Genomic DNA, 24,112 nt, shown 5'->3' with positions numbered 1-24,112 from the left:
GTGACCAAAAAAAAGAAGTTTAGTTGCTCATTTAGATCAGAAAATTAAAGTCAGAGAGGGGTAAACATATTCTTGTCAATTCAAACATATGTACTTGAATAGTTCACAACACATGATCTGTTGACGCCACTGGGAAAGCAACTTAATGACTTCTGCTAACCCGAGGAATGGTATCTTATCCTGACGCAACAGGTGTCAATCTTGTATTGTGGCAACCCCATATCGCCATATATATATATATATAATTCACAGAATTTTGAAAACTCGTGGTTCTCAAATATTTTTACTCAACGTGATCAGCACTGCACATGAGGGTATCGAAGTATAGCTGCCGTGAGGTTTCCGAAACATTGTTGGGCTGTTATGGATGTTCGCACACCTGCGACCTGGCGATCTTTTTTAACTGGGTGATGTCGTGCTTCTGAAGGGGCGTTTACGCAGGGACAATTTGAGGAGGAGCAACATCCCCAGCAGCCCGGAAGATGGACTATTCGCATCGAAAATCAGAAATTATGATTATGGCACGATATCGCCTAAGACAGCGTCTGTTTTTTCAAAGCAAATAATTTATGAACGATTTATAGTTCATTCTTTAGGTACAGGACATCTCAGAGTTTCAAAAAAGTTTACATAGTTAGCTAGCAAACGTTAGCTGATCAAGATCCGGAAAAAGCCGGAAAAGTAAACATCACCGTTTACTTTAGCAGTCCCAAACGGAAATACAGAGATGCAATGGAGTTTTGCAATAAGGTAAAAGAAAAAACAAACGGATGGATTGAAAAATAATGGAAATTAATTTAATTTGAAATAAAAGTAATCACTAGCATTGACGAGAACACAGTATTGCTAGCTAACGTTCGCTAATAAAATTTTACTTCTGAGGTTAGGGTTGTCAGCCAGCGACATACAATAGCTGATTGGCTAGCACTCTCTATGCAGCTAGCTAATTAAATTAAATAACAACGAGGCTTATAGACTACCTTGCAATTAGCTATCTAGCTAAAGACAAAAGAATCCCGTTCCGTGTAGCTAGCCAACAAGATAACTTTGAATGGCTTGTCATCTAGTAAACATTAGCTATTAGAGTTTCACATTGCACTCCGTTACCAGACTAGTATAACGAAAACGATTCTGTTTTGAGGACAGGGGGCTGGGTAGCTCATAAGCGTTACTGGCTTGGAAAACGTCATAACGTTACACTGAAGCAGTTGATTTTGTTCTGAAGATGGGAAGAAAAAAGAAGACATTGCATGACTATGCTGCGGAGTTTAGCGATTTAGGAGTGAAAAGACATGTGGTGGAGCAACACAACTCTGGCGAGAGGACCTTGGTGGAAATATTGTACTGCAGATCTTGTGAAATCACGGTTAGGGTCCGTAGAGATCGGATACTTGAGCACCTAGCCTCGGCCAGGCATTATCGAAACAAACGCCTTGCCAAACTGTGGGACCGAAAGCCCCCTCTCATGTAAGTATGGTACTAGTAACTTCGGTTTGATATGAGTTTCTTGCGTAGAACGTAAAACAAATAACATTTGTTGTCAGACAGTTTCTGCTTTGCCGTAGTACCGCACCATATTCTGCATCAACAATAACGTTATTTGGCGGCTAGTTGTTAAACCCTGGACATGTTGAAGTTGTTGCCACCGCTTGAGCATCGATGAAACCGTGTTACTTGCTTGCTAGATGCATTACTAATGTTTACATTCGACAAGCTTGTAACCTAGCGAATGCTACACTGTAATTAACCAACGCTATATAATTAAAGTTGGTTATAGAGTTATACAGCACCATGTGTATCAACTTTTTATATATTCCGAGTCCGTCTTTGAACTAAGTTTCAGTGAGATTAGCCCGGTCGTTGTAGTAAACATATATAGGTGGTAGTCGTAGTAGTAGGTTAAATCCAAGTTGTTTGTGACTATGTAGGGTACGTTTTTGGAAAGTGTTTTATTTATTAAACCATAAATAGGCCTAGTTAAACCAATAGACAGTCCAATCTACCGGATTCTTAGGGATGCGTTTCTGGGAAGACAGCAATTGGGATTGAGAGGCAGGTGGAGGCTATATCTTTCAGGAGATTTCAGTGTTCCAGGATTTCCATCAAAAGTCAGCGCTAACCAGCCCATTTTCCAAGAGATTTCAATAAAACAGACGCGTTCCGTCATTACAGAAACCATTGCCAGGTGATTTTGTCAGTACTGGATCTCTGAGGCTTAACTATTTAAGGTGTGAGACCACAAATATATGATCAGAATGTTCTTAACTGAAAGTTCTAATGCTGATGTAGCAACCAGCTAGTTAAATAAGCTGTTCCACCAAAAGTGTCATCCACAATATGGCAAAATAATTACATAAATGAAATGCAACATATACAATTTATAGATGGATATTATTTCATACCTGTCATAAATGTAATGTTCTGTTATTGTGTTGTATGCAGAGATTTTAAATGCCAATACTGGTTTAGACCATGAAGACACAACCAGACAATTGACCCTAAAAGTTGCCTTGCACAACCACAATACCCACCTCCTCTTATTAGAGAACTCGATTGGCAGTAGCATTGCCCATTGTGGGAGAGTTTCTATAGTAACCCCTCTAGAGAATAGGGCATCTACAGCCTGACTGCTACAGCTGAGCATCAAATGCTGTCTTCTGTTGCAAGTAATATGCTGGGAAGCTGGTACACTGGGAGGAAAGGTAAAGCAAAAAAAAAAAAAAATGGCATAAACAGTTTTTAAGATACATGACATTTTTAATGTCCATGTACCTGTAAACAGCGACCACTGTATGGAATTTGTAGTGAACTAGAACTTGAAGATCTTTGCAGACTTATTCAGTAACTAATTCACTATTCCGCCTAAACTGATGCTTACTGCCATTAACACAACACTAAACTGAGACTACAGTACACCAAGAGCTGCTTCTTAGTAAACAGGATGTTGCCTTTGTTTCATTTCCCTTAGAGATTAGATGAGCCAATCTCGGTTTTCAGCAGTTACAACTGTGAATGGTTCACTGCTGTGTTTCAGTTTTCACTGTTTATGACAGAAAAGCTATGGTATGTTATGTATAATATGTCTACTGGACACGTTATCGAGAGGCCGTGGCGTATTTTGTTCTTGACAGACCCTCGGAGACAGAGCTCCAGCCTGGCTCACCTGTGGAGCTGGACTCCACGTCGACGCTGGCCCTGCAGCCTCAGCTCATCCTTCACAGGAACCCCTTCACCTCCCTCCCGTCGCCCGCCTTCCAGCCGGGGCCCCCCATCCACTCCAGCAGCATCAGCTCTACGTCCTGCAGACAGGGCGCGGCCTCCGCCCCGGGCCACGCCGCCCCCTCTACGTCCGCCGGCAGGTCCCACGCCCTCCCGCCGTCCCGCTTGAGAAGCCCCGAGCCCACGGCGCCCGCGTCCAGCTCCAGCCCCTGGCTGGCGGTGCCGGAGCCCTCGAACTCGGCCGGCACGCGCTGCGCGTTCGGGGAGGGGGAGCCGGGCGCAGCGGGCGTGGGCCTGGCCCTGTTCGGGGTGGGCACCGGCAGCAGGGCCCTGTGCCAGAGCTTGGTGGAGGAGAAAGGGTGCCACCTGCTGTATATCGTGGAGGAGCAGCGCTGGGAGGTGGAGACCGTGTTCAGTCAGGAGCACCTGGCGCACACCAGGGTGCTGCGGGCCGTCGACACGGACATTGTGCTGAGTGACCAGCGGTAGGTCCCGCCCTGGCCCCCCTCTCTCAGCCAGGTTATAAGCACCTTGGGGAATCCTGTTCAAGAAGAAATTGTGAGGCAACATTATCGTTACGTGTTTCAAGCGCAACCATCGTAATCCCTGCTAAACATAGTCAAACATATCAGAGAAGGAAATGACTGACATATCAGTCACTGACACCCTGCCCTTATTCACCTGTGAAGAATCAAAGAGCCTACACGCTCTTCATGAAGTAGGCTACATTAACTCTGTTAGTCTTACACTGCGGCTCATATTTAGCATGTGCTGCTGAGGTGATGTTTATCAGTACAGTATGGGTCCTGTTGTCTGGATTGTATTCGCAGTATATCACAGTTGACTGTGTTTGAGTATCCTGCCTGAAAATGGGGAATTGGTCGCGTAGTGTGGCCCAAGGAGGAAGGGCGCGGTCCGTTGGGTACTCTGCGCCTCACCGCTGATGAATGATTCCGCTTGTCAGTCATGTGCCTGTGATCTGCCTGTGACGGCTGTGGCAGTTTTACATTCACAATAATTAACACATTTCATCAGGTGCACATGCTGGTGTGCGCTAGCTCAAATATTACAGAGGGTATTACAGCAGTGGGATGGGGATACAGTTACAATTTGGCGGATTAATTTAGGTGAGAATAGGAAAGGGGGAATAAAAAGGGAGCTTCATTTAATTTGAAAAACTGCTGTGTAAATATGTGTACTCTGCTGGGAGTTATTCATTAAGGAAAATAAGTCTTATTTTTGTCTGGTGTTACAGGAACGGGTTAGACAGAAAGGGTCCTTTATACTGATTTGAGTTCATTTACTCTCTTCTTCCAGTGTCGCCGGAATCTTGGTCTGTTCCCCTCCTAAAGAGGCCTCGAAAATAGTCCTATGTGCCTTAAGAGCAGGTGAGTTAATTATGGGTTAGAAATAGTGTCAGTGAAGGTACCCAAGTTCTAAGCACAATAAAGAAATGCAGGTACATTGACTGGGCTCTTGTATTTTACATATACGGTTTGACTCAGTTGTAGTGTTTAAAAATAGTTCCCTGAGAAATGCAATTGTGACAGCACACAAGCTTCTTGAGTGCAATTTATATATATTTTTTTACATTTCTAAACACTCACTGCATTGCATTTATTATGAAAGTGAACAATAAGTTGACCCTGCATTATAAGGTTGCTCTCCATGCTGTGTGGATTTACCTGCCCAGAGCTAGTTCAGTTTTCTGCTTTTCATCTCACACCATATGAAATGCATTCTGCACAACGTGGACTGCCCGTCACCGTACTTGCTGTGCTTTGCAGGTAAAGGTGTGTTCTGTGAGAAGCTGCCCAGCTTAGACAGACGGATCGCGGAGTCCTGTTTCGATGAGGCGGAGAGACACGGGATGCCGCTGGTGTGTGGCTTCTACAAGTGCGTACATCCACACAGACCGACAGTCTTAACGATTCCTTACGAATTCCTCAGTTCTGTCCTGTAGACCCCGGGCCTAACAAGCGGGTCTGTTTTAGGCGCTTCGACCCAGCCCTGCAGTATCTGTACAAGAAGGTGAACGAGAGCGACACCCTGGGGAGAATACAGAAGGTTGCGGCCGTGAGCCGTCTCTACCCCCGCCCCACTGTGGCCAGGATCAAGGCATCCGGTACGAAGCTCTCAGCTCGACAGGGATACCCTTCCCTCAGGCTGTCTGTAGACAATGATAAATCCCCCTTCCTTGGTGGTCTGGTCCGGAGGGGATATCTTGGACAAGCTGTTTCAGGCACTTCAATGAAATGTTAAAACAACCTGTACAGTGGGGTCATTCAGCAGTCTGTCAGCTGTGCAGTTTGGCTGTCTTGAATACGGTGTGAAAATTAGTGATTATTCTAGCACCTCTTATTGGACCGGTACCAGTTCTATGTGTGGTCAAAGCCTTTATCCTGTAGACACTGTTTCTCTTGGTAATCCTGTTGTGTGCGCTTCATTGGCTAAGATGCTGTGGAAAAGAGAGTCTGTTGAATAAATGTAAGGTAGCTGATGTAATGTGAGGGATGTAAGGTAACTAGCTGTCTCCCTTTCTACAGGTGGCATATTCTTCAGCATGGCGGTGCATGACATTGATGTCATATGCTGGCTGTTGGGTGAACGCATCCCAGACACCATATTTTCGTTGGGACATGCATTCTGCGCAGGTTAGCCTTTAATTACTGTGGTGTTAATGTTGGACGGCTCATAATACTTTATATTTAAATACTTGTATTTGGGTATTAAGTAAGTTTATAGACCCATCGGCCTTGACCTCTTGAGACTTCAGAGTAGAGTAGAGATGCATTTGCCTTCCCTGTTTGGTAGAATACGCTCTGTTTGTAGTAGGATGGTTTTGCGTGTGGAGGGCAGTGAAAGTGAGGCGTCTCCTTGCTGTGCTCTGCAGAGGTGGCTTCAGTGGATGATGCTGACTCGGTCACCGTCAGCATGAAGTTCCCCAGCGGCGCCATCGCCTCCCTGGACATCAGCCAGCACTGCCACAAGAGCTGCGACCAAAGACTTGAGGTGTGTGTGCGTGTGTGTGCATGCGTGCATGTTTTATATATGGTAGGGAGTTCCTGTATGACTGTGGACAAAGTCTAGAGCCTCCACCAGAACTGAAAGGATGAATGAGGTCACGTGTTCTTTGTAAGTACTTACTAGTCGGTATGGTGCTGTAGCACAATTAAATTAAATCAAACGGCAGATGTGCAAAGCCTGCAGAGGGCCGTGTTTGTCGGCGGATGAACACGGTGGGGTCCGTGCGTGACGTGTCCCGACCTGTGCGCTGTGCTCCAGGTCCACGGATCGGAGGGCTCCCTGCAGATGGAGAACAGGAATCCGCTGGGAGTGTGCGACCGCAGCACGTCGTCCGGCCTGTCTCTGCAGTCCACTGCCGACCGCTTCCTGGACGCCTACCGGGAGCTGCTGCGCCACTTCCTGCGGACCCTCAGAGGTCTGTGAAGTGTTTCAGTGATCCGCCCACGTGCAGTCCTCTGTCTGAAGCCCACTTCCTGTACATCTGTCTGTCTCTCTCTCTATCTATCTATCTGTCTCTCTCTCTCTGTCTGTCTGTGTGTCTATCTATCTCTCTCTCTCTCTGTCTGTCTGTATTTATTTATTCATTTCTTTGCCGCTAGAGGGCAGAGTGGAAATTTTTCACTTTTCCTCCTCACTGGTATTTGCATTATAATTATAAATCTTAAATCTAAAAGTGTTTTTTTTTTTAGGACGGTTTCTCTGAAGAATTATTAATGTTATGTGTGATCTATGAAAAATTTTGCTGGAATTGTTCTGGAGTTGTTTCCCAGCTTCGGTCCTGGGGGTGGCCCCTGTGTATGCTGTTTTTCGTTCCAACCACAGTTGGATCTTAACAAGTCGTACATTTTTCCTCAATTGGGTTCTTGTCATGTTTAGAGGGATTATTTACCCTCTTAAGCCACATTATGTCAGAAATAGCTATGCACGCCATGAAGAATAGGCCAAAGTTCACATTGTGCTTATTGTGCTATATTGCAAACACAAGGGTGTATAATCCCTCTAAACATGAAAAACACCCAATTAAGAAAAATTAACGGCTTGTTAAAAACCTGGAATCACACCCTGCGATTGGGGCAAAAACCAGCATACACGGGACCGAGGTTGGGAATCACTGGTTTGAGACAGTTGCTTTATAACAGTGTAAAATTATATTTTCAGTTGGCAACAGAAAATCTTGTCATTATATATTTAAATATTAGAAAGTCTGGTGAACTCACACTATCCAGATTAAGCATATAGATTTACATTTTCATCAAAAACTAAATATCCTGTAAATGCAGCATTTTAAAGACAGTTGTGATGTTAGTAATGAGGCCCAGTCCAAATAAGGCAATGCTAACAAACCTTTTTAAAAGTATTATTGGCCTATCCAAGAGGAAAGTGCATAATTTAATCTGCTGCTTGACATAGTGTTTTATTTCTGAGGAACTGATTTTGGGCAGAATCATCTTTGTGTAGACATCTTTGAGTACTGCCGTGAATAGCACACTTAGTACTACCCTGTACAGTTGAATTTGTGGGTGAGGGGTTGTTTGATCTTTCTTCGGCAGGCGTGGAGCCTCCTTTCATCACCAAAGAGCAGTATTTGTGGACGGTCCAGGTGGCCGCAGCCGCGGAGCAGTCGTGGAAGAACGGCTCTGCGGTCGACCTACGCGACGATTCGCCGAAAATCATGGTCATCAAGACCGAGGCCTGACCGCGCCTGACCTCACCTGCCCACAGCGAGGCTGCACCCGGGCCATTATGAAGGCGAGGCAAATCCGGCAAACGAGAGTTTCAGCTCGTCTGTTCACCGAGTACTCATTCTGTTTTCCCTTCTTTGTGTGAAATACGTTGTGCATACTGTAGTTTTACCACCCGAGACCAGTGCTTCCTTACGAACAGTTCGTTCAGTGCTTCGGTTCTGCACCTCTGTGGGTCGTATGGATTATGAGGTTTTAAGTGGCTAAAATATGAGGTACTTTGTCACAATGCAAGGCATTTTTTAGATCTGAATTATGTAAACTTCAGCATACCAAACATACACCAAGACCACTGCAGTTAGTTAGTGTGCGAACTATGATGTAAGAATTGGTTAATCTTGTTATTTATATTCATGTCCAAAATATGGTTCACCAGTGCAAGAAGCAATATATTTAAAAGTGTAGTACCTGTTTGATTTTGGCTTGTACACTTACACCTTGCTTGCCTTTTTATGTTCTGAAAAACAAAAAGCATAGGAAGGTGGTGGCAGAGGTTGGTGTACATGCAATGTTAATATGAACATGGCTAGAGTACTGAATTTTTTGTGCCGTCCAATATTACGCATTGGAATTGGGATGCCAAATATTATAAGAGCAAACAAAATGAACAAATGTTGCAACTTGCACGTTGGCTCAAAGAGCTAGCATTCCAATGTACAATCTTTTTGCTATACAGACCATAGTACTGAAACTTACTTTTACTCTAAAGTTTTCCTCTGTATTTTCACTGTTGTTAAAATTTCACTTTCACCATAACCATGTAAATACTACAAATTTTATTTTTAACTTTTGAGGCATATATGTATGGCTGAAAAGTACTGATAAACACAGTAAAGCTATAGCAGTACTATAAGAACACCTGCCTAACATTGCATGAATGTGTGTGTGTGTGTGTGTGTGTGTGTTTGTGTCCACCACATTTCATCCTGGGCTTTATAGTAAAATTACCATGTGTGAATATATGTGTGGTTGCTTAGTTGCTGTTCATTGTTTAAGAACATGAAAGATTTTTGAATTCCTTGTTAAGTTTTACCAGTTCTGTTGCGTTCTTGTTGGTTAAAGGCTGCTGTAGAGAGAAGCAGTTTTGCAACCACTGCAGCAATGCACCTGTAAAAGAAAATATAAAATATATCTGTAAATGCGTTACTTCCTCTTTTATTGTAAATTCCTCAATATATGCTTTTTATGTGTCAACTTGCATTACAGTGGCAGTGTCTTTCGTGGCTCCTCTTACATTTGCTAAGCTCATAGGTTACTTGAGAAGTAGCAGGTGACCCAGGGTTTTAATCTCCCGGGTAAATAAAGACCTTTTTAGTTGTGAACAGCAGTCTTAGGTAATTTAGTCTGAGTGATCATTAAGTAGTTTACTTGTTAGTCCTTTGCATTTGTAATTCCCTTAAGGGAAAAAAATAAGGCAAATGTGTTTTAACTCCGTTTGTGCTTATACTTCTGAATCAGCAATGTGACCTTCTCCAAAAACAAAAAAAGGGGGGGGGGGGGGATGGGTTGGGGATTCATTTATACACTTAGACTTAAGAAAATAGTATCAGAATAATAGGCTTTTACTGCCAGAATGTTATGTTCAAGCAGTAATACTTTTCTTTGGCCCTGCCAAAAGGTTATGTATGAATATTTGAATGAGGTGTTTTTAAATGGTGAGACAGCTATCACCGTTTACTTTGGGTTCCAGACTTGGTGCCAAAATTGGACAGGTGGGCAGGTAGATGTCCAGAGCTGTGACTCCACAGGTGAGCTGGTGGACAGGGGAGTGAAGAGGGACCAGCTGGTTACATTTGTTTTGGAGGATGCACACATTATTCTGCACCTCTGAATAAGCCATTCTGAATTTGTAAAAACAAAAACTATGGCATTTTTCTTTTAAAAATGGGACAGTACTCATTTTTTCTATTGTTTTTCTGTGATACAATGTTCATTTAGTTCATCACTTGCAAGGAAGGGCAAAACATAAATTGGTTTAACCATGAGAAACACTTTACTTTGTTGATATAAACAGCGATAATTACAGTATTACACTTCTCATAAAAAAACAACACATGAAATAGCTACCTTTCTCAGGGTTCAAAAAAAAAAAACTAGTTATAAATTCAGATTACACACTTAATACTGCTTATAAGCACATTGAACAGTTATTTCACCACCAATGGAATTAAAGTCCATTGCTTTTAATTTGTGACTAGCTATCACAGCTATGATTGACAACGGATGTTAATGCTTCAGAATGTGCCCAACAATGGATGTTTTATAGTAATTATGATCATGCCTTATTGTCTATACATGAAAAGGCACAGATACACATTTGCTCTTATGTACAGTACAGTAGCAGTTGACAGTTGGACAAGGAAAGTTAGCCCTAAGCCACATAATTCATTATCAATTCCATGGCTTATTTAGGCATTATTTAATTACGCAGGACTTGGTTTGTTTTTAGAAAATGATTGTTAGTGTTGACGGGCCTCCATTTGTATTTATGTTCCAGAGAGTACATGGAGGTAAAGTGTACATGGGTGTATGACAAACAACAGCCTCACCCAGACAAACCCATTCTGGACACTGTAAGTTTCTTTAAGAGTGTCTGCTAAATACTAGTAAAATAAAATGAAATAATAATTTGCATTTCACACGGGTGTATACTTTCCTGACTGGTGTGGCCTACTCTGAAGAAAGGAGCTATTTGAAAAAGCAGACTTACAGATCAATTGCTCCTCTACAACCTTTTTCCTCCTTATGTAATGCCACACAACTTTTCCGTGCCTTGTCAAAACTGGCATCTCACTCTCAGATGGAAGGGCTTCTTGTCTTTGATAAAGATGGTACTGGTGCCAGATGAGAAAGCCTGGAAAATCAGGTCAAAGAGATGTGCACATTGTTGCGCACAACTCTTTGTGCACATTGAAGCAGGAATGTTGACGCGTGTCTAACTTTCATTGCATTTCAACCCTGCTGAGCACAGATGAACCACATCAATGTGGCAGCAAACCTGCATTACAAAAACTCCTGTACAATGCAATTCTATTGTTCTTATCGTGTGTTTTTTTTAAATAGGCCAACAAAACACTTTGAATTCAAGAGTATTCATATGGTGGTTATCAAGATATCAGCATACAAAAAAACAAAACAAAAATAAAAACATACACTGACAACCATCTCTGCTGATAATTCAGAAAGATAAATAGGACACCTTGCCCTGCAAGGTGGTTCAGACCATCATCAAAACAACAGAGTTCTGTTTAAGCTACTCTTTTAGAAACATCAGAACAAACACAGCTCACTGATTAAGCCAGTCTCTTATACATAGATGTCAGCGTTTGCTTTGTTCACTGAGTCACTATCTGAGATGATGTTTAAAGTTTTAATATAGGCCCCTGGATCTCTCTTTTTTCCCTCTTTCAGTCCAGAACAGTAGATCTTTTGTGTGCCCAGATGCTAAAAACATGCAAGAGTTTATACCATTTATATTTCCCGTTTCCTTGGATAACAAGAAAAATAATTAAAAATTGGAAGCGAAATCATAAAGCTAATAATTCAGATAAAATAGGTCATTTGCAAGTTGTGCCACGGGGCATACATCTCCCAGAACACCATGGGGCCAGTGTACGAGCTGCCAAACCCTGAGTGTACATGATGTCCACAACCCGCATCACTTGAAAGCTCATCCAACATGCGTTTCAAAGCACAGCGCTCACTGGCCCTGTGCAGAACTTGGTTTGGTTCCATTTCTGTCTCCAGTTAAGATTTTTTCCAGTTTCGCTATTAATGCACCTCTTGTCCATTTCCGTCAAGGGGCTACACTCATTCAAACTGTCATAAATAAGTGGACGTTCACAAGAAGCAGAAAGGACAACAGTGCATTTACAGGCTAATCACATAGCAGTGTAATGTGATCTATGGTGTCCATGAATATATAGCAGTTTAACTGCTTAATGCTTAAGCTTAATGTGTCTCTAAAGAAAAACCATAATACTGCATTTAATTGTTAATTTTTTTGGTAACAAGTTTGTTGATGCTTAATTCAAAATTTCTACCTCTGACTGATCCAACATGCCATGGGGTTTAAAGAGATTGGCTTCTTGAGAAAAATATTACAAAACTCATACACTGATTCACATTGAGATTTTTCTTTCCGTTAAAAAAAATGCATTTATATTTATAGTACAAATGTAAAAAAAAAAACTGCTAGATCACTGTAAAGATGTTTCAAAAGGTGTTCCCACAACAGAAGATAGAGCTAAGTATGGTTGTTCATGCATCTGTTCTCATGTACAGTTGTACGTACATTTACTGAATTATCAAAACTAGTATTGGTAATGCATACGCGCTCACCAACTAGCTTTACTGATTTCTAAAATAATACAATTAAACTCCTTGATGAACACTTTTCTTTGAAGCTGCACAAGGTAAAAATGTAGCTCATGTACATATATACAACCAAAGAGGAAGAACACATTGATGACTGTCAACCTGTGTTCCAGGAATACCTATTTATTCTCCCCCAAATTCATACTTATGGCAGTTTGTTAAATGAATTAGCAAGCTGCAAGACAAGATGAGGTGAGGGACATTTTAGTCAGGGCTGGGGAGGCAAAGGGGGGGGGGGGGTAGAGTTATCCAGGCCAACATCATACACTGGTGGAGGCTACTTAACCTTTCTAAAACACTCCCTGAATGTGTTGGAGCTTTCAGAAATAACCACCCATTCCAGAATAAAGAATGGTTGCTGCTAAACTCCACAATGAGAAGGACTGCTGAAAACACCAACAAGTAGTGTTGTTGCCTTTTGATTTTCTTTCTCTTGCTCGCTTCCAATGAATGCCATCCTGCTGTGAAGCCTTGGTAAATGGAAACATATTCAGATGGGATTTCCTGAAGCGAAGTAAAAGTGCTTATCCGCCACGTGTCTATCAACGTCATTTCTTTTGATTGATATGAAGGTTGACGCTTCCTGAAAGCACTGGAGTATAACCGTAGGAGTGAAGTCATCACGGCAGAGCGGAGTCTACACACAAAGCAAAACTAATAACTGCACTGAAGACATTTCAAATATGGAAGTGCTTCGATAAAAAAGTCCCTTAAAATGGGAGGTTAAATATAACTGTTGTTCTTGTTTCTGCTTTTAAAGCAAGGGCTTCTACAGCCCTTCCACTTCATTCATTTCTGAATGTATGTTTTTAGTCCTTAAATAACGGCATAAACAACAAATTTATTGTAAAAAAAAAAGAAAAAAACATAACGGGAGGAAGAAACAGTCTGCAGCCGGAGCCCTAGTGGACGTCGCTGTCCATGAACTCCTCCTTGATGGATTGCTTTTGGGCTTTGCAGTCGGGCATGTCGAAGCCGAAGTCAGACCAGTCTTCACCGGTGCCGCCCGGCCCGGCCCGGTTGGGGATGGTGATGGTGTGGCGCACGCGGAAGTGCACGGCCTCCATGACGCGCTGGCGCTGCAGCTCGCCGGTGGACCCGATGGCCATGGTGGCGGTGTTGCTGCTGGAGCGGATCAGCTGCTGGCTGTAGTCGTGGCCCTGCTTCATGTCCTGCAGGCCCCTCCAGATGGCCAGGCGGAACTGCTCCGGGATCTTCAGGGCACCCAGGTCCTGGCGAGGAGCACACAGAACGGGCGGAGTCAGCCGGATACCACCGCACTCTTTCGCCAAACACGACGCTTGGTTTACAGACCCGACCCCACGGTGACACAACTACGCTCTTGCCAAACACGACCCTGAGCAGACTCAACCTATAGAGGCACAACCGTGGTCTCATTTAACATGACTGTTTACGGACTGAAACCTATAGAGACACAACCGTGCTCTCATTAAACAAGACCGTTTACAGGCTCAACCTACAGAGAAACAACCACACTCTCGTAAAACATGACTGTTTACAGACTCAACCTATAGACATGACCGCGCGCTTGTTAACCTATAGAGACACAACCGTGATGTCTTTAAACATGACTGTTTACAATCAAGATCCTTTGCAAAGACTCTGGTGGTTGATTAGTAGAATCAGGTGTGTAACTGCTTGGTTGGAACAAAAGCCTGCACCCACAGCGGCCCCTTCTGGATAAGATTGAGGACCCCTGGTTTACATACTCAATCAATAGAGTCACAATCTACATACCACCTGCATATTAATTACCTTACCCATGTTAACAGAATTAAAGTTTCCCAGAGTTAGGACAACAGGATATCTGGACCGGACATTAGAAGACATTAGAGAGCTAGGACTGACAGAGGGATGGAAAGAGAGAGAGAGAGAGAGAGAGAGACACTGAGAGAGAATGTTACCTCCATGGACAAGGTCTGGAGGTGGTACACACTCTGTAGGCCCTGGGACGTGAAGTAGTCAATGCAGTTTTGGCACCCGAGACTGGTTAAAAAACTGTTCAGAGACAAAAGGAACTCTGCTGAGTCCAAGGAGCAGATTTTGGGTGGTTTTTTTTCAGATTCATCAATGCCATAGAGAGAGAGACAGAGAATCTGTCACTGTACAGTATCCATAACAAAGACACTCCGTAAAGCCATGACTTTAAAAGCAAATGATTAGAGTGTATTTCCCCGACAACCTGCCCAATTAGTTCCCTGAAATAACCTGTGCTGAAAAATTATAATAATAAATCTTATTATCTACTTTCTGTTGATGTACCAGTGACCTCTCCATTGCCAATTCCTGAGAAACCCAAAACTCAAACAGACGTTTCATTCAGTTTGAATCAACATGGTTGCAATATCCATGATCTGGTCAGAAATAATGAAAATGCATGCAGTTGTATTAACGATTCGTAACGCTTTTTTTGTTTCTGTAATTGCTTTTATTATAAATACAAGGATAAAAAATTTCTGTTCTACAAACATAATTTTTCAGCAACATTTGAAATTCTGATCAAAACACAAATTTTGTAGCATTAATCATACAGTTTTTTTCTAACATTTAATTTTAGCTGAGGTTTTATACAAAAACATAAAAGCAACACCGTGGTTGTTTCGCAAACCTGATATGTAACAGACAACTGACAGGAAATGCCATGAAAATGAGTAAAATAAAAGAATGATCCTGCTGGAACAGAAAGTATATGCACAGTTTATGTAAGTACAAGATATTTGATTATTCTGGGTCGACAACAGTTTATAGCCTTTAATCTTATGCAGTTTTTAGGTACTGTGGCTGTTGTTGTTTTTTTAATTTCTAATAATGTGCCTTTTTGGACACAGAAAGTCCTGTATCTGTGATGTATGTGAGAGATCCAAAAGGCCAAGTACACTATCTCAGACAGCAGAAATACCACTTTAAAATGGCTCAAATGTGCTTTTACAAGACCTCATTTTTATCACTCTGTGTATTTCTCGTAAATTTCACTCAAAATCTGCAGAAAAGTCTGTTGCACTTTGCTTGCCCAGATTCATTATGGCCATTGTGTGTTTCCCCCTCAAGTTTGAGTACTGTTTCTATTTAGATATTTTATATTCTGTATTCAAATACAGGATTGTGAGATTGGTTGCTGCTGAAAAGCATTTTATTGAATCAAGGTTGTAGTTGAAAAATGAATGAAATTAAAACTTTGCTAAAAGTTTCAATATGAAATTTCATACTGAAAAGTATCCTGAGAGGGGTACAAGCCTTGTTTAAATGCTGCTTTAGTTTAGTTATGAACCTTAAAGGGACATAACTAAACTAAGATGTAGGCTTACGTTTATGTGTAAGTGTATTAAAGTGAATTATAGCACTGGATAGACTTTCAGGTAAAGTCAAACAGTTAAAATATGTTGTTATGCACAATGTGAATTTCATATAAGACAAGAAAAGACAGTTATAAAAATGAAAAGAAAAATGAATGCAAATAAATGTTTTCTGCACCATAAATATGAGCAAATGTGATGACAAGTCAATCAGTGAATGGCTGCATTGATTGCCTGCAGTCTTAATACCATTCTGCATATGTCAAATTTAGAGCAATCACATGGATGCTGTTAGCTGTCGGGGGCTTTAAAAGAATGACAGAGTCAGAATCAACTGGGCACAGGACACCAGCTGCTGCCTCTCTAATCGTGTCATCTGTTTTCTGATCAGTATTACAGACACTGTATTTGACGCTTCAGAAATACACTGTAAAGTGAATCTTACTGATATGGGATGAGCGCTTGGAGGGACAAAAAAACGAAACAAGACGAAATAAGATTCTACCTCAGAGCTTCTCAAACTCAGGCGACCCCTGGGGACCCCTTTGTATGCTGGTTTTTGTTATAGCCATTTTCTCGCTTAATTAAGGTTGTTGAACACTTCTTTAAGTTCTTCCATAATTTATTGTCATTACACGATGCAGGTTTGGCTTGACACTAGTTTTGTCTTTGAATTCTTTATAATCTACCAAATGGTTAGTTTTAGAGGCCAGATATCCACACTTTCACCAAGTAGGAGCCTATTAATTCACCTCAGTCTTTAATTTGATCAGTAATTTTTAAAATCTCTTTTAATGTGCAATATCCCGGTGAGCAAAAGCCGGAATCTTAATGTCTAAAGGAAATCTTTGGTTGAGAGACATTTTCCCATAAACAGATTAGGTTACCCTCAATACATGTCTTACCTGGATACAGCCTGACTACATCCTAGTTGACCAGAAAACTTTCACTTTTCAAACAAATGTGATTTTCACCTGAAAGCCTAGATGCCGTTTCTCTGACTTTTCACCACAAACATATTCACTTGCATAGCACAAAAATCACAATGTGAATTCTTTGTGGCATGCATAGCTATTTCTGACATATGGCTTAAGAGGGTAAACAATCCCTCAAAATATGAAATGCACCTAATTAAGACAAAATTCTAGATTTACAATTGTGGTTGGAACAAAAACCAACATACACAGGGCATGCTAGGCCCGAGTTTGAAAACCACTGTTATACATACTTCTCTGAACATAAGAAATAAGCACACTCCACTCAAAGCAGCATTGTCTTATAGCACTATGATAAATGGAATAAATTCTCATTTAACCAATTAAAACACTTAAGGAATCGACAACACACAAGACAATACAGTTCTGATCAGAGCACATTATCGCATGGTATCTGATTCTGGGCAGCTGATTGGATCAGCACTCAATGGCATTTGATTAAGTGGTCAGTAGAAGAGGTGGAGAAGTGAACTACAGTTAGCAGATGATTCCGTCTAGCATCGACAAAATGTCGAATTCTGACCAAATCACGAATGACTGAAACAAAACAGCTTTCTGTTTATGTTTGCAGTTAAAGCCTGAGATGGTGATTCAGTGGAACAGGAAAGGATTAGTTTCTGAAACACTGATCTTCCCAGCTGTGTATTTACGGAGTTTTGGCCAGGCATGGCAGTGCAAGGAGCTTGTTGGGTCGGGTTCAGGGCGTGGTGGTGGTAGGGGGTGAAGGAGGAGGGTGTCAGGGGTGCATCAGTGGAGGGTGAAGTACCTGACTAGGCTGGGGTCAGGGTTATATGGAGGGGGAGGGGTACAGTGAGACGCTGGCACCATGGGCTGGCCGGAGTGACCTCCGTTCATGTCACCGTTAGACTGCATGTGGTGACTGTTCAGCATGTTGGAACCTGAGAGGATTCAAACACAGACACAATCAAGATAGTGACCGCAGTCACTGGTGCGCATTTCCACCCTCGCACGTCTGTGTGGAGATTCAAGTGGGTACCTTCTGAAACTATTAGGAATTTATTACACAGACAGAAACATTTTTTAAAAAGATACTACGAGTATAGAAATGACACATTTTGTCAACATTCACATTTTATTGGGCACGAAGGACTAAAAAATAGCCTGTTAAAAAATAGTATAGTATATAGTATAAAACAGTAAGGAGTATTTCTGGGTGAGCACATCAGTGTTTTCCTGAACACAGCCCAATATGGTTGCTCAGACCAAAAATATCATAAACATAAAAGCAGTTTGTGGGGAAAGAGTGTCACCTATTGGTTGAATTAGACAATTTTCCTAAAAGCTTATTATGTGAAAGGCAAATAAAAATAAGAGGAGTTGGAGCTCCCCCTGTTGGCAACTGGAGGAAGGGCTCTTTCTCCAGCAGGTACTGCAGGACACAGACACAGACACACACACACACACTCACACACACACACACACACACACACGCACACTCACACACACACACGCATACTCACACACACACGCACACTCACACACACACACACACTCACACACGCACACGCGCGCATGCACACACGCGCACACACACACACACGCACACACACACACACACACACACACTCACGCACACTCACACACACACACACACTCACACACGCACACGCGCGCACGCACACACACACACACTCACACTCACACGCGCACACACACACACAGGCACACAGCTCGGCCGCTGCGTTCTCACCCATATGTCCCATGCCTGGAGGAGGGCCGGGGCTGGGCTGGGGCTGCTGCCCCACCAGCTGGTTGACGGAGGGCAGCTTATTCATGCCCCCGTGGATCTTGTTCATGTTGGGCAGCGGCGAGCCGTAGGACGACGGGGAGGACAAGTGACTTCTAGCAGAGGGGAGGGAGGAACAGAGAGGGTTGGAAGCAGGTCCTCTCTTTCATATCACCCAAATAACATTTCTAATTATGACGGGGGGAGTTGGTGTAGCGGAACGGTTAGGGAACTGGGCTGGCTTGGGAAGCGCGCTCAGACTCACTGTCTCTGTAGTAGCTGCTGCTGCTGCTGCCTGTATGAGTCCACCAGCTGCTGTGGAACCAGCTCCACCAGCTCCAGACTATCCTTAATCTTCATCAGGATGTCAAAGTTCTCCCTGCCGCGCACCTGTGGGCCGACGTTCACCGTTAGGGTCTGCTTTAAACAGCTCCGCGGTCTGATTTAGAGCTTCAGTGACTACTGCAGGCAGGTCTGGGGTAATGATCAAAGCGTTGCAGCGCGATGACATGACTCACGGGAATATAGTATAGTTCTTCTTCTCCGTGTCGCCTCTTTTTGATGTTGATGGCAGGTCCAGGAATGTGTGGAGGGGTCTGTTTGAAAGCTGAAAGCGGCGACAGAGGAGCGGTTTAGCGCGTTGGATTATTTCAGGAAAAAGGAAGGCGTGAGTCATTGGGAGTGACAGGAAGCGCTCTGACTCACTGCGTTTGTTGGCGTTGCCGTTCTTGGCCACGTTTTCGTTCAGCGCCTGCTGCTCCCGGAAGTGGTCCTCGTCCGCCTTCCTGTCTCGACCGGGACACGCGCAGATGCGCCCCTCGAACGACCTCCGACCCAGAACCTGACCACTGCGAAGAGACGCGCGCTGTCAAGGGCTCGAGCTGACCACAGGCAACGCAGAGGCGCGGGGCGGAGAGATACAAAACCACGGCGGCTCCGTGTGCGTGTGAAATGTGCAGACAGCGGCGTCGCTCTTACTCTCGCGTTTCCAAGGTGATGATGATGAGGATCGGCCTCCTGTTCATCCCGCCCACGCAGCTGCTGTTGCACATGAAGTTGTACAGAACTGTGGTGAACTCCGTCCCCACCTGCAGAGCAGAGAGTCCCTACCTGTCAGTCAGCTGCCAGTAACCACCACCCATCCGCTCCCATTCAGATAGGAACCATACAGTATTCAAGGATAATGCAGTTAGAAAAAACACATTAACACAGTTAGCGTTATTAATGGTGTACAGTTGGTTGTGTCAGTCGACATGAATAAGTTTGCAAGGGTAACACCTTGCTGCAAAACTTCAAAAACCAAAATAACAGAATTCAAAACAGCATAAGGGTGAGATACTGCAGATGTGATTTGTTGCACCATTGTTTTTGCTGCTGAGATATTTTTCTGTCTGTCTCACTAGTCTGTACATGTCAGCTGGCAGGCAGTGGTTTACCATTAGGGACAGAGCTTGGAGGAGAAAACAGGCAAATGTGACAGGAGTTGACACTCTCGTCTCCCACAATGTCAGCAGATGAAAGCAATTAAACTATTGCCCCTGGGAACGAAACAACCAATCCCACAATGCTATAAATAAACGCACCAGACAATGTAATTAATCAACAGACCAGCCCTATAGAAGGCAGGTTTGTGATGGGAAACTAATGGCAAGCCCTCTCTTCAGATCTGATAAGCCTGCGTTCCCTGATCTCCTGCCGGGTCGTCGGGGGAACGGCGGAGGAGACGCACCTGCGGAGACTCGTAGGGCACCATGACGCTCTGTCGGCCCGTGACCGGGTCGTCCACGTACTGGGACAGGTTGTTGCCCTCCACCCGAATCAGGTGGCTCGCCGGGGCTGCCTGACCTGGTGGGATGGGGACAGGGGGGCACGACGGAGGTCATCGAAGGTCATTATGAAGAGGAATAAAGTCCACTTCTCTGGAGCGGTTTATATCCTTTTGGGCTAATGTGTGACACACATTATGATCCCTAGATTGACTATCAATGGCAGGGCTATAATTGCACTGCACAGGCAAAAGTGTGTGTGCTGTTATTTTGGCATTTATTAACAAGCAAATTCCACGTGCGAATATAAAGCCTGTTTAAACTGAAGCAGGGGTGGAAATGAAGTGGGCTGCGGTTAGTTTTGGCGTCTCCTTCGGGACACAGAGAGGTGAGGCCAGTCTTTACCGTCGTTGAAGTCGCGGCCCAGTTCGTGGTTGGGGCAGCGCTTCACCACCTCGGTGACGTGCTCCGCCTTCTTGTAGACCGGCATGGCCCGGATGACGCTCCCATGGGGAGGTGTGGAGGCCAGCTTGATCTGAATGGGGCAGGTCTTGGCAATCTGACAGTACAGCTTCTTCAGCAGCGGAGAGTACTGGAGGGGGAAGCAAGGGAGAGTTAATTTCAGCGTCATTTCCACAATTCGCCCGTCTGCAGTGTTCATTGGCTCCGAGTTAATTTCAGCGTCATTTCCACAATCTGCACTGTTCACTGGCCATCAAAGCTGTGCCTCCTGAAATGATGAACAAACATATATTACCGATTGTTTTCGCAAATCATTATAAGGAATTTTTACCATTGCCCCTGTCTTTCAATTTCCTGTTATCTGAAAACAACAATGCCACTTGAAAACACGTAGTTTTATGTACCTCTGTTAAAATTGGCATAGTTTTTGCGCATACAACTACTCAAATCTACAGGGTTTAAAAACAATATCATGGTAATGATACAATAGACACAAACACACACACACTCATGCAAAAACAAAATATACATGAGGGCCTCACTGCAGAGAGCTGTGAGTATCTGTGGCGTGCTGTGTCTCCTAGGCAAACTGTTCCTGAAAATAATTATCAGTAATTTTAAAAATCTTCCCATGTTCCCTGTTTGGTTCATAACTTCCTATTGAAACCTATAAAAACTGTCTGTTTAGTTTACTGACTGATTCCATATGTCCATGCATAGGTGTAGGCAAACATCTGCTTCTAGAGAGAAAACACAGGTGGTCTAAAATTATATCAATAAAATGTGACCAAAGTCCTTTCTTGTGCAAGATCTAAAACTCACCCTGAAAGACAGTGCTGACCCTCACCCAGACCAGGGGAAGCTCAAAGCAACACGGAACAAAACGCCCGGCCGCTCCCAAAACCCTGGGATTCTTGAGTCATACCCGATGATTCCTTAGGTCTTAGGTCTGGCATCTTGGGAGAATCCTCAGAGTAGAATAGAATCTCCACCCCATTCACAACTCTACCATCTGAATGTCTCTCTTCTCCATCACCTGCTCCAATACCTCCAGTCTGCTCGTATACATCTCCCCTCACCTAATCAACTTCCACTGGCTATCCGCTACCTCGCTGGCAGAGTTTTATCCATTGTAAATGTCTGGGTTACACACAACCCATTTTCATATATAAATTCATACAGTAGATACACAGCATTGTACCAGCATTTCAGACATTGCATTCCAGTGCCACCACTCCAACATCCTCCATCAGCTGAGGACGATGAGCACAAGCATGCAAACATGTGCAGCCAGACATTGTGTATGTTCACTCTGCAAGTCACAGGCACTGGGGTTCACAGCATGCACCGGTGCCACAGGCAAATCCACGAGAGGAGTCGCTGTTGAAAGACAAGCCAGAGTATACATCCTGCCCAGTAAAACCCTCTCCCTCCAACACGGATCCTTATCCAATCGCACAGAGCCCCGCCCCCAAGCACAGACAACTATAGGTAAATATGACGTGCACTTGGCCAAGCATTTAGCAATGTGGCAATGTTTACAGGACAAAGAAAATGTAGTACAGCAAAGTCTCATTTCAGGGTGTATGCAGTTAAGAGGACATCTTTGTGTCTCTTGGGTGAAGAAGCACCCAGGTGCACCCAGGTGAGAGGCCATCATTTTGGCTGGCACCCATCCTGCTGTGTGCGAGCTTCAGGTGCTTCTGAGAGACAGGAAGAGGGGGAGAGGTGTCCTCCCTAATGCTACATGCTGGGACAAGCCCTCATACTATAAAGAAATCCCAAAAATTCAGCAGAGGGGATTAAAAAGCAACATTTAGAGAAAGGAGATGATTTGTACGGACACGTTCAAAGTGATTTGATTTGAATCAATGAGTTTCCATGCGCCCACATTGGACAGTCTGTAATAATAGTGCAGACTTATTCATTATTGTCAAGTAATACACTGGTGACTGAAAGAATCACTATTTTACATCCTAGTATCCTGCATGCTTGCAGGCTACGCAACACCAATGCAATACCTTACACCATTATGGTGTGTTCACACCAAACGCGAATTCGCGCCGGGCGACACAAATAGACGCGAACACGCGTCTGCGCAAGTTGAAAATTTTGAACTTGAGCGAAGATTCGCTTCGCGTTTGGTGTGAACACACCATTAGCATATATATTCAGGTATATTCAGGAGTGACACAATGTGGAAACCTGTCTCTCCCAGGTGTGAAAGGCCTTTATCTTCCCTCTCGTCGGACCCCCTTTGAGTCAACATTCCTGGACAGATGGGGACACGCCCGTGCGGGGGAAGGGAAAGTTGGGGTTGAAGGGGGGGGTTGATCACTGGGAGAATATCACACCATGCTCCATGTTGTGACATGGACAAAGCTCTCACAGTCAAACTGCCGCCCCGGGGCAGAGGGAAAAGGCGCTGAAGCACACTAATACATTTGGGTATAAAATCAGTCATTACCGCCGCCTGCATGCCCCGACAGCTCAGAGCCGCGTAACGCCGAGCCTGTGTACAGAGCGCACTTTCTCACAGGACTGCCATGGGACAGGGACCGAGACCGTTAATGTCCAGCCATCCCACTGTCTGCTTTCTCTCTCTCACACACACACACACACACACACACACATGCATGTACATACATACACACATGCATGCACATGCACAAACTCACACACACAAACACACACACATGTACAAGCACACACACACACACACATCCATACACACACATACACATGCACACAGGCGCACACACACACACATAAGCATGCGCATTCACAAACCCACATGTGCACACACATGCACGCAGACACACGTACACTTCTGTTAGATACAGTTGAGCCTCTAATCCACTCAAGTTTAATTTAGCAGAAGGATAAACATAAATTTAGTGTTCACATAACGCTTCAACTTGAATTAAATGAGCATAGCACAAATACCACAAACTAAGGAAGGCCATTATGAAATCAAGACCAAACACGTGAAATAGAGGGGCAGTCCCACGCACAACATTACTGAGGGAATAATTAATTCACAATTATCCGAGTTAAATGCCGTTTATGTACGGCCGTAATGCTTTTTTCTTCGTTACGTTTATTTAAACAGTGCATGTTATTTCGGGGTCACGAAAGCGAGCAAGGCAATATGCAAAATGGATCGTACTTGTCAAAGCATGAGAGAAATAAATCACATCAGCGCAGCTGAATTCTGGGAACTGTCTGGACCTGCCCATCCGAGATTATGCTCATCTTCTTTTACTTATTCTGTTTATTTCACCTCTATAAAACTGACTCCTGCAAACCCATCCCGGTATCAGAGAGAGAGAAAGAGAGAGAGAGAGTGAGAAAACGGAGGGGGACAGTCGATTGGCAGAGAAAAGAAAAGGGGGAAGTCAACAGAATAGGAGGGGAAGAGAAAGAACGAGGGAGAGAATTAGGAATGACTATCGAGATAGAG

At 43.7% G+C, this 24,112-nt stretch overlaps 2 protein-coding genes across 6 annotated transcripts in view; one reads left to right on the top strand and one right to left on the bottom strand.

Moving 5' to 3' along the window:
• The first annotated feature begins 337 nt into the window (after positions 1-337).
• LOC135233884 (myo-inositol 2-dehydrogenase-like) lies at positions 338-9,188 on the top strand. Of its 2 annotated transcripts, none has more exons than XM_064297819.1 (9): positions 338-750; positions 3,132-3,704; positions 4,537-4,607; positions 5,007-5,115; positions 5,214-5,344; positions 5,766-5,873; positions 6,113-6,231; positions 6,505-6,661; positions 7,797-9,188. In XM_064297819.1, exons 1-9 carry the CDS (start codon positions 728-730, stop codon positions 7,940-7,942), a joined length of 1,437 nt encoding a protein of 478 aa, XP_064153889.1. In that variant the 5' UTR covers positions 338-727; the 3' UTR covers positions 7,943-9,188. The 2 variants fall into 2 exon arrangements, with proteins under 2 accessions (XP_064153889.1, XP_064153888.1); XM_064297818.1 differs by having other exon boundaries at positions 345-1,467.
• Positions 9,189-12,553: 3,365 nt separating this feature from the next.
• tp73 (tumor protein p73) overlaps positions 12,554-24,112 on the bottom strand; it is a 39,135-nt gene continuing 27,576 nt past the window's right edge. For all 4 annotated transcript variants that reach the window (XM_064297815.1, XM_064297814.1, XM_064297816.1 and 1 more), the window contains 10 exons: positions 20,593-20,779; positions 20,151-20,266; positions 19,400-19,509; positions 19,127-19,269; positions 18,940-19,028; positions 18,687-18,811; positions 18,386-18,537; positions 17,441-17,573; positions 14,291-14,384; positions 12,554-13,597 (listed from right to left, as the gene is read on the bottom strand). In XM_064297815.1, the coding sequence (XP_064153885.1) occupies positions 13,268-13,597; positions 14,291-14,384; positions 17,441-17,573; positions 18,386-18,537; positions 18,687-18,811; positions 18,940-19,028; positions 19,127-19,269; positions 19,400-19,509; positions 20,151-20,266; positions 20,593-20,779 (1,479 nt within the window). In that variant the 3' untranslated portion in view covers positions 12,554-13,267. The remainder of the gene's footprint in view (positions 13,598-14,290; positions 14,385-17,440; positions 17,574-18,385; positions 18,538-18,686; positions 18,812-18,939; positions 19,029-19,126; positions 19,270-19,399; positions 19,510-20,150; positions 20,267-20,592; positions 20,780-24,112) is intronic.

Source organism: Anguilla rostrata, chromosome 11 (assembly GCF_018555375.3).
Source record: "Anguilla rostrata isolate EN2019 chromosome 11, ASM1855537v3, whole genome shotgun sequence".
NCBI classification, from domain to species: Eukaryota; Metazoa; Chordata; class Actinopteri; order Anguilliformes; family Anguillidae; genus Anguilla; species Anguilla rostrata.
This window is presented reverse-complemented; position numbering and strand designations above follow the sequence as displayed.

Coding starts and splice junctions, on each gene's coding strand:
- LOC135233884 (XM_064297818.1), top strand. CDS start 1,226: ATGGGAAGAAAAAAGAAGACATTGCATGACTATGCTGCGGAGTTTAGC. Junction 1,468..3,131: donor GACCGAAAGCCCCCTCTCAT/GTAAGTATGGTA, acceptor TGTTCTTGACAG/ACCCTCGGAGACAGAGCTCC. Junction 6,662..7,796: donor CTTCCTGCGGACCCTCAGAG/GTCTGTGAAGTG, acceptor TTTCTTCGGCAG/GCGTGGAGCCTCCTTTCATC.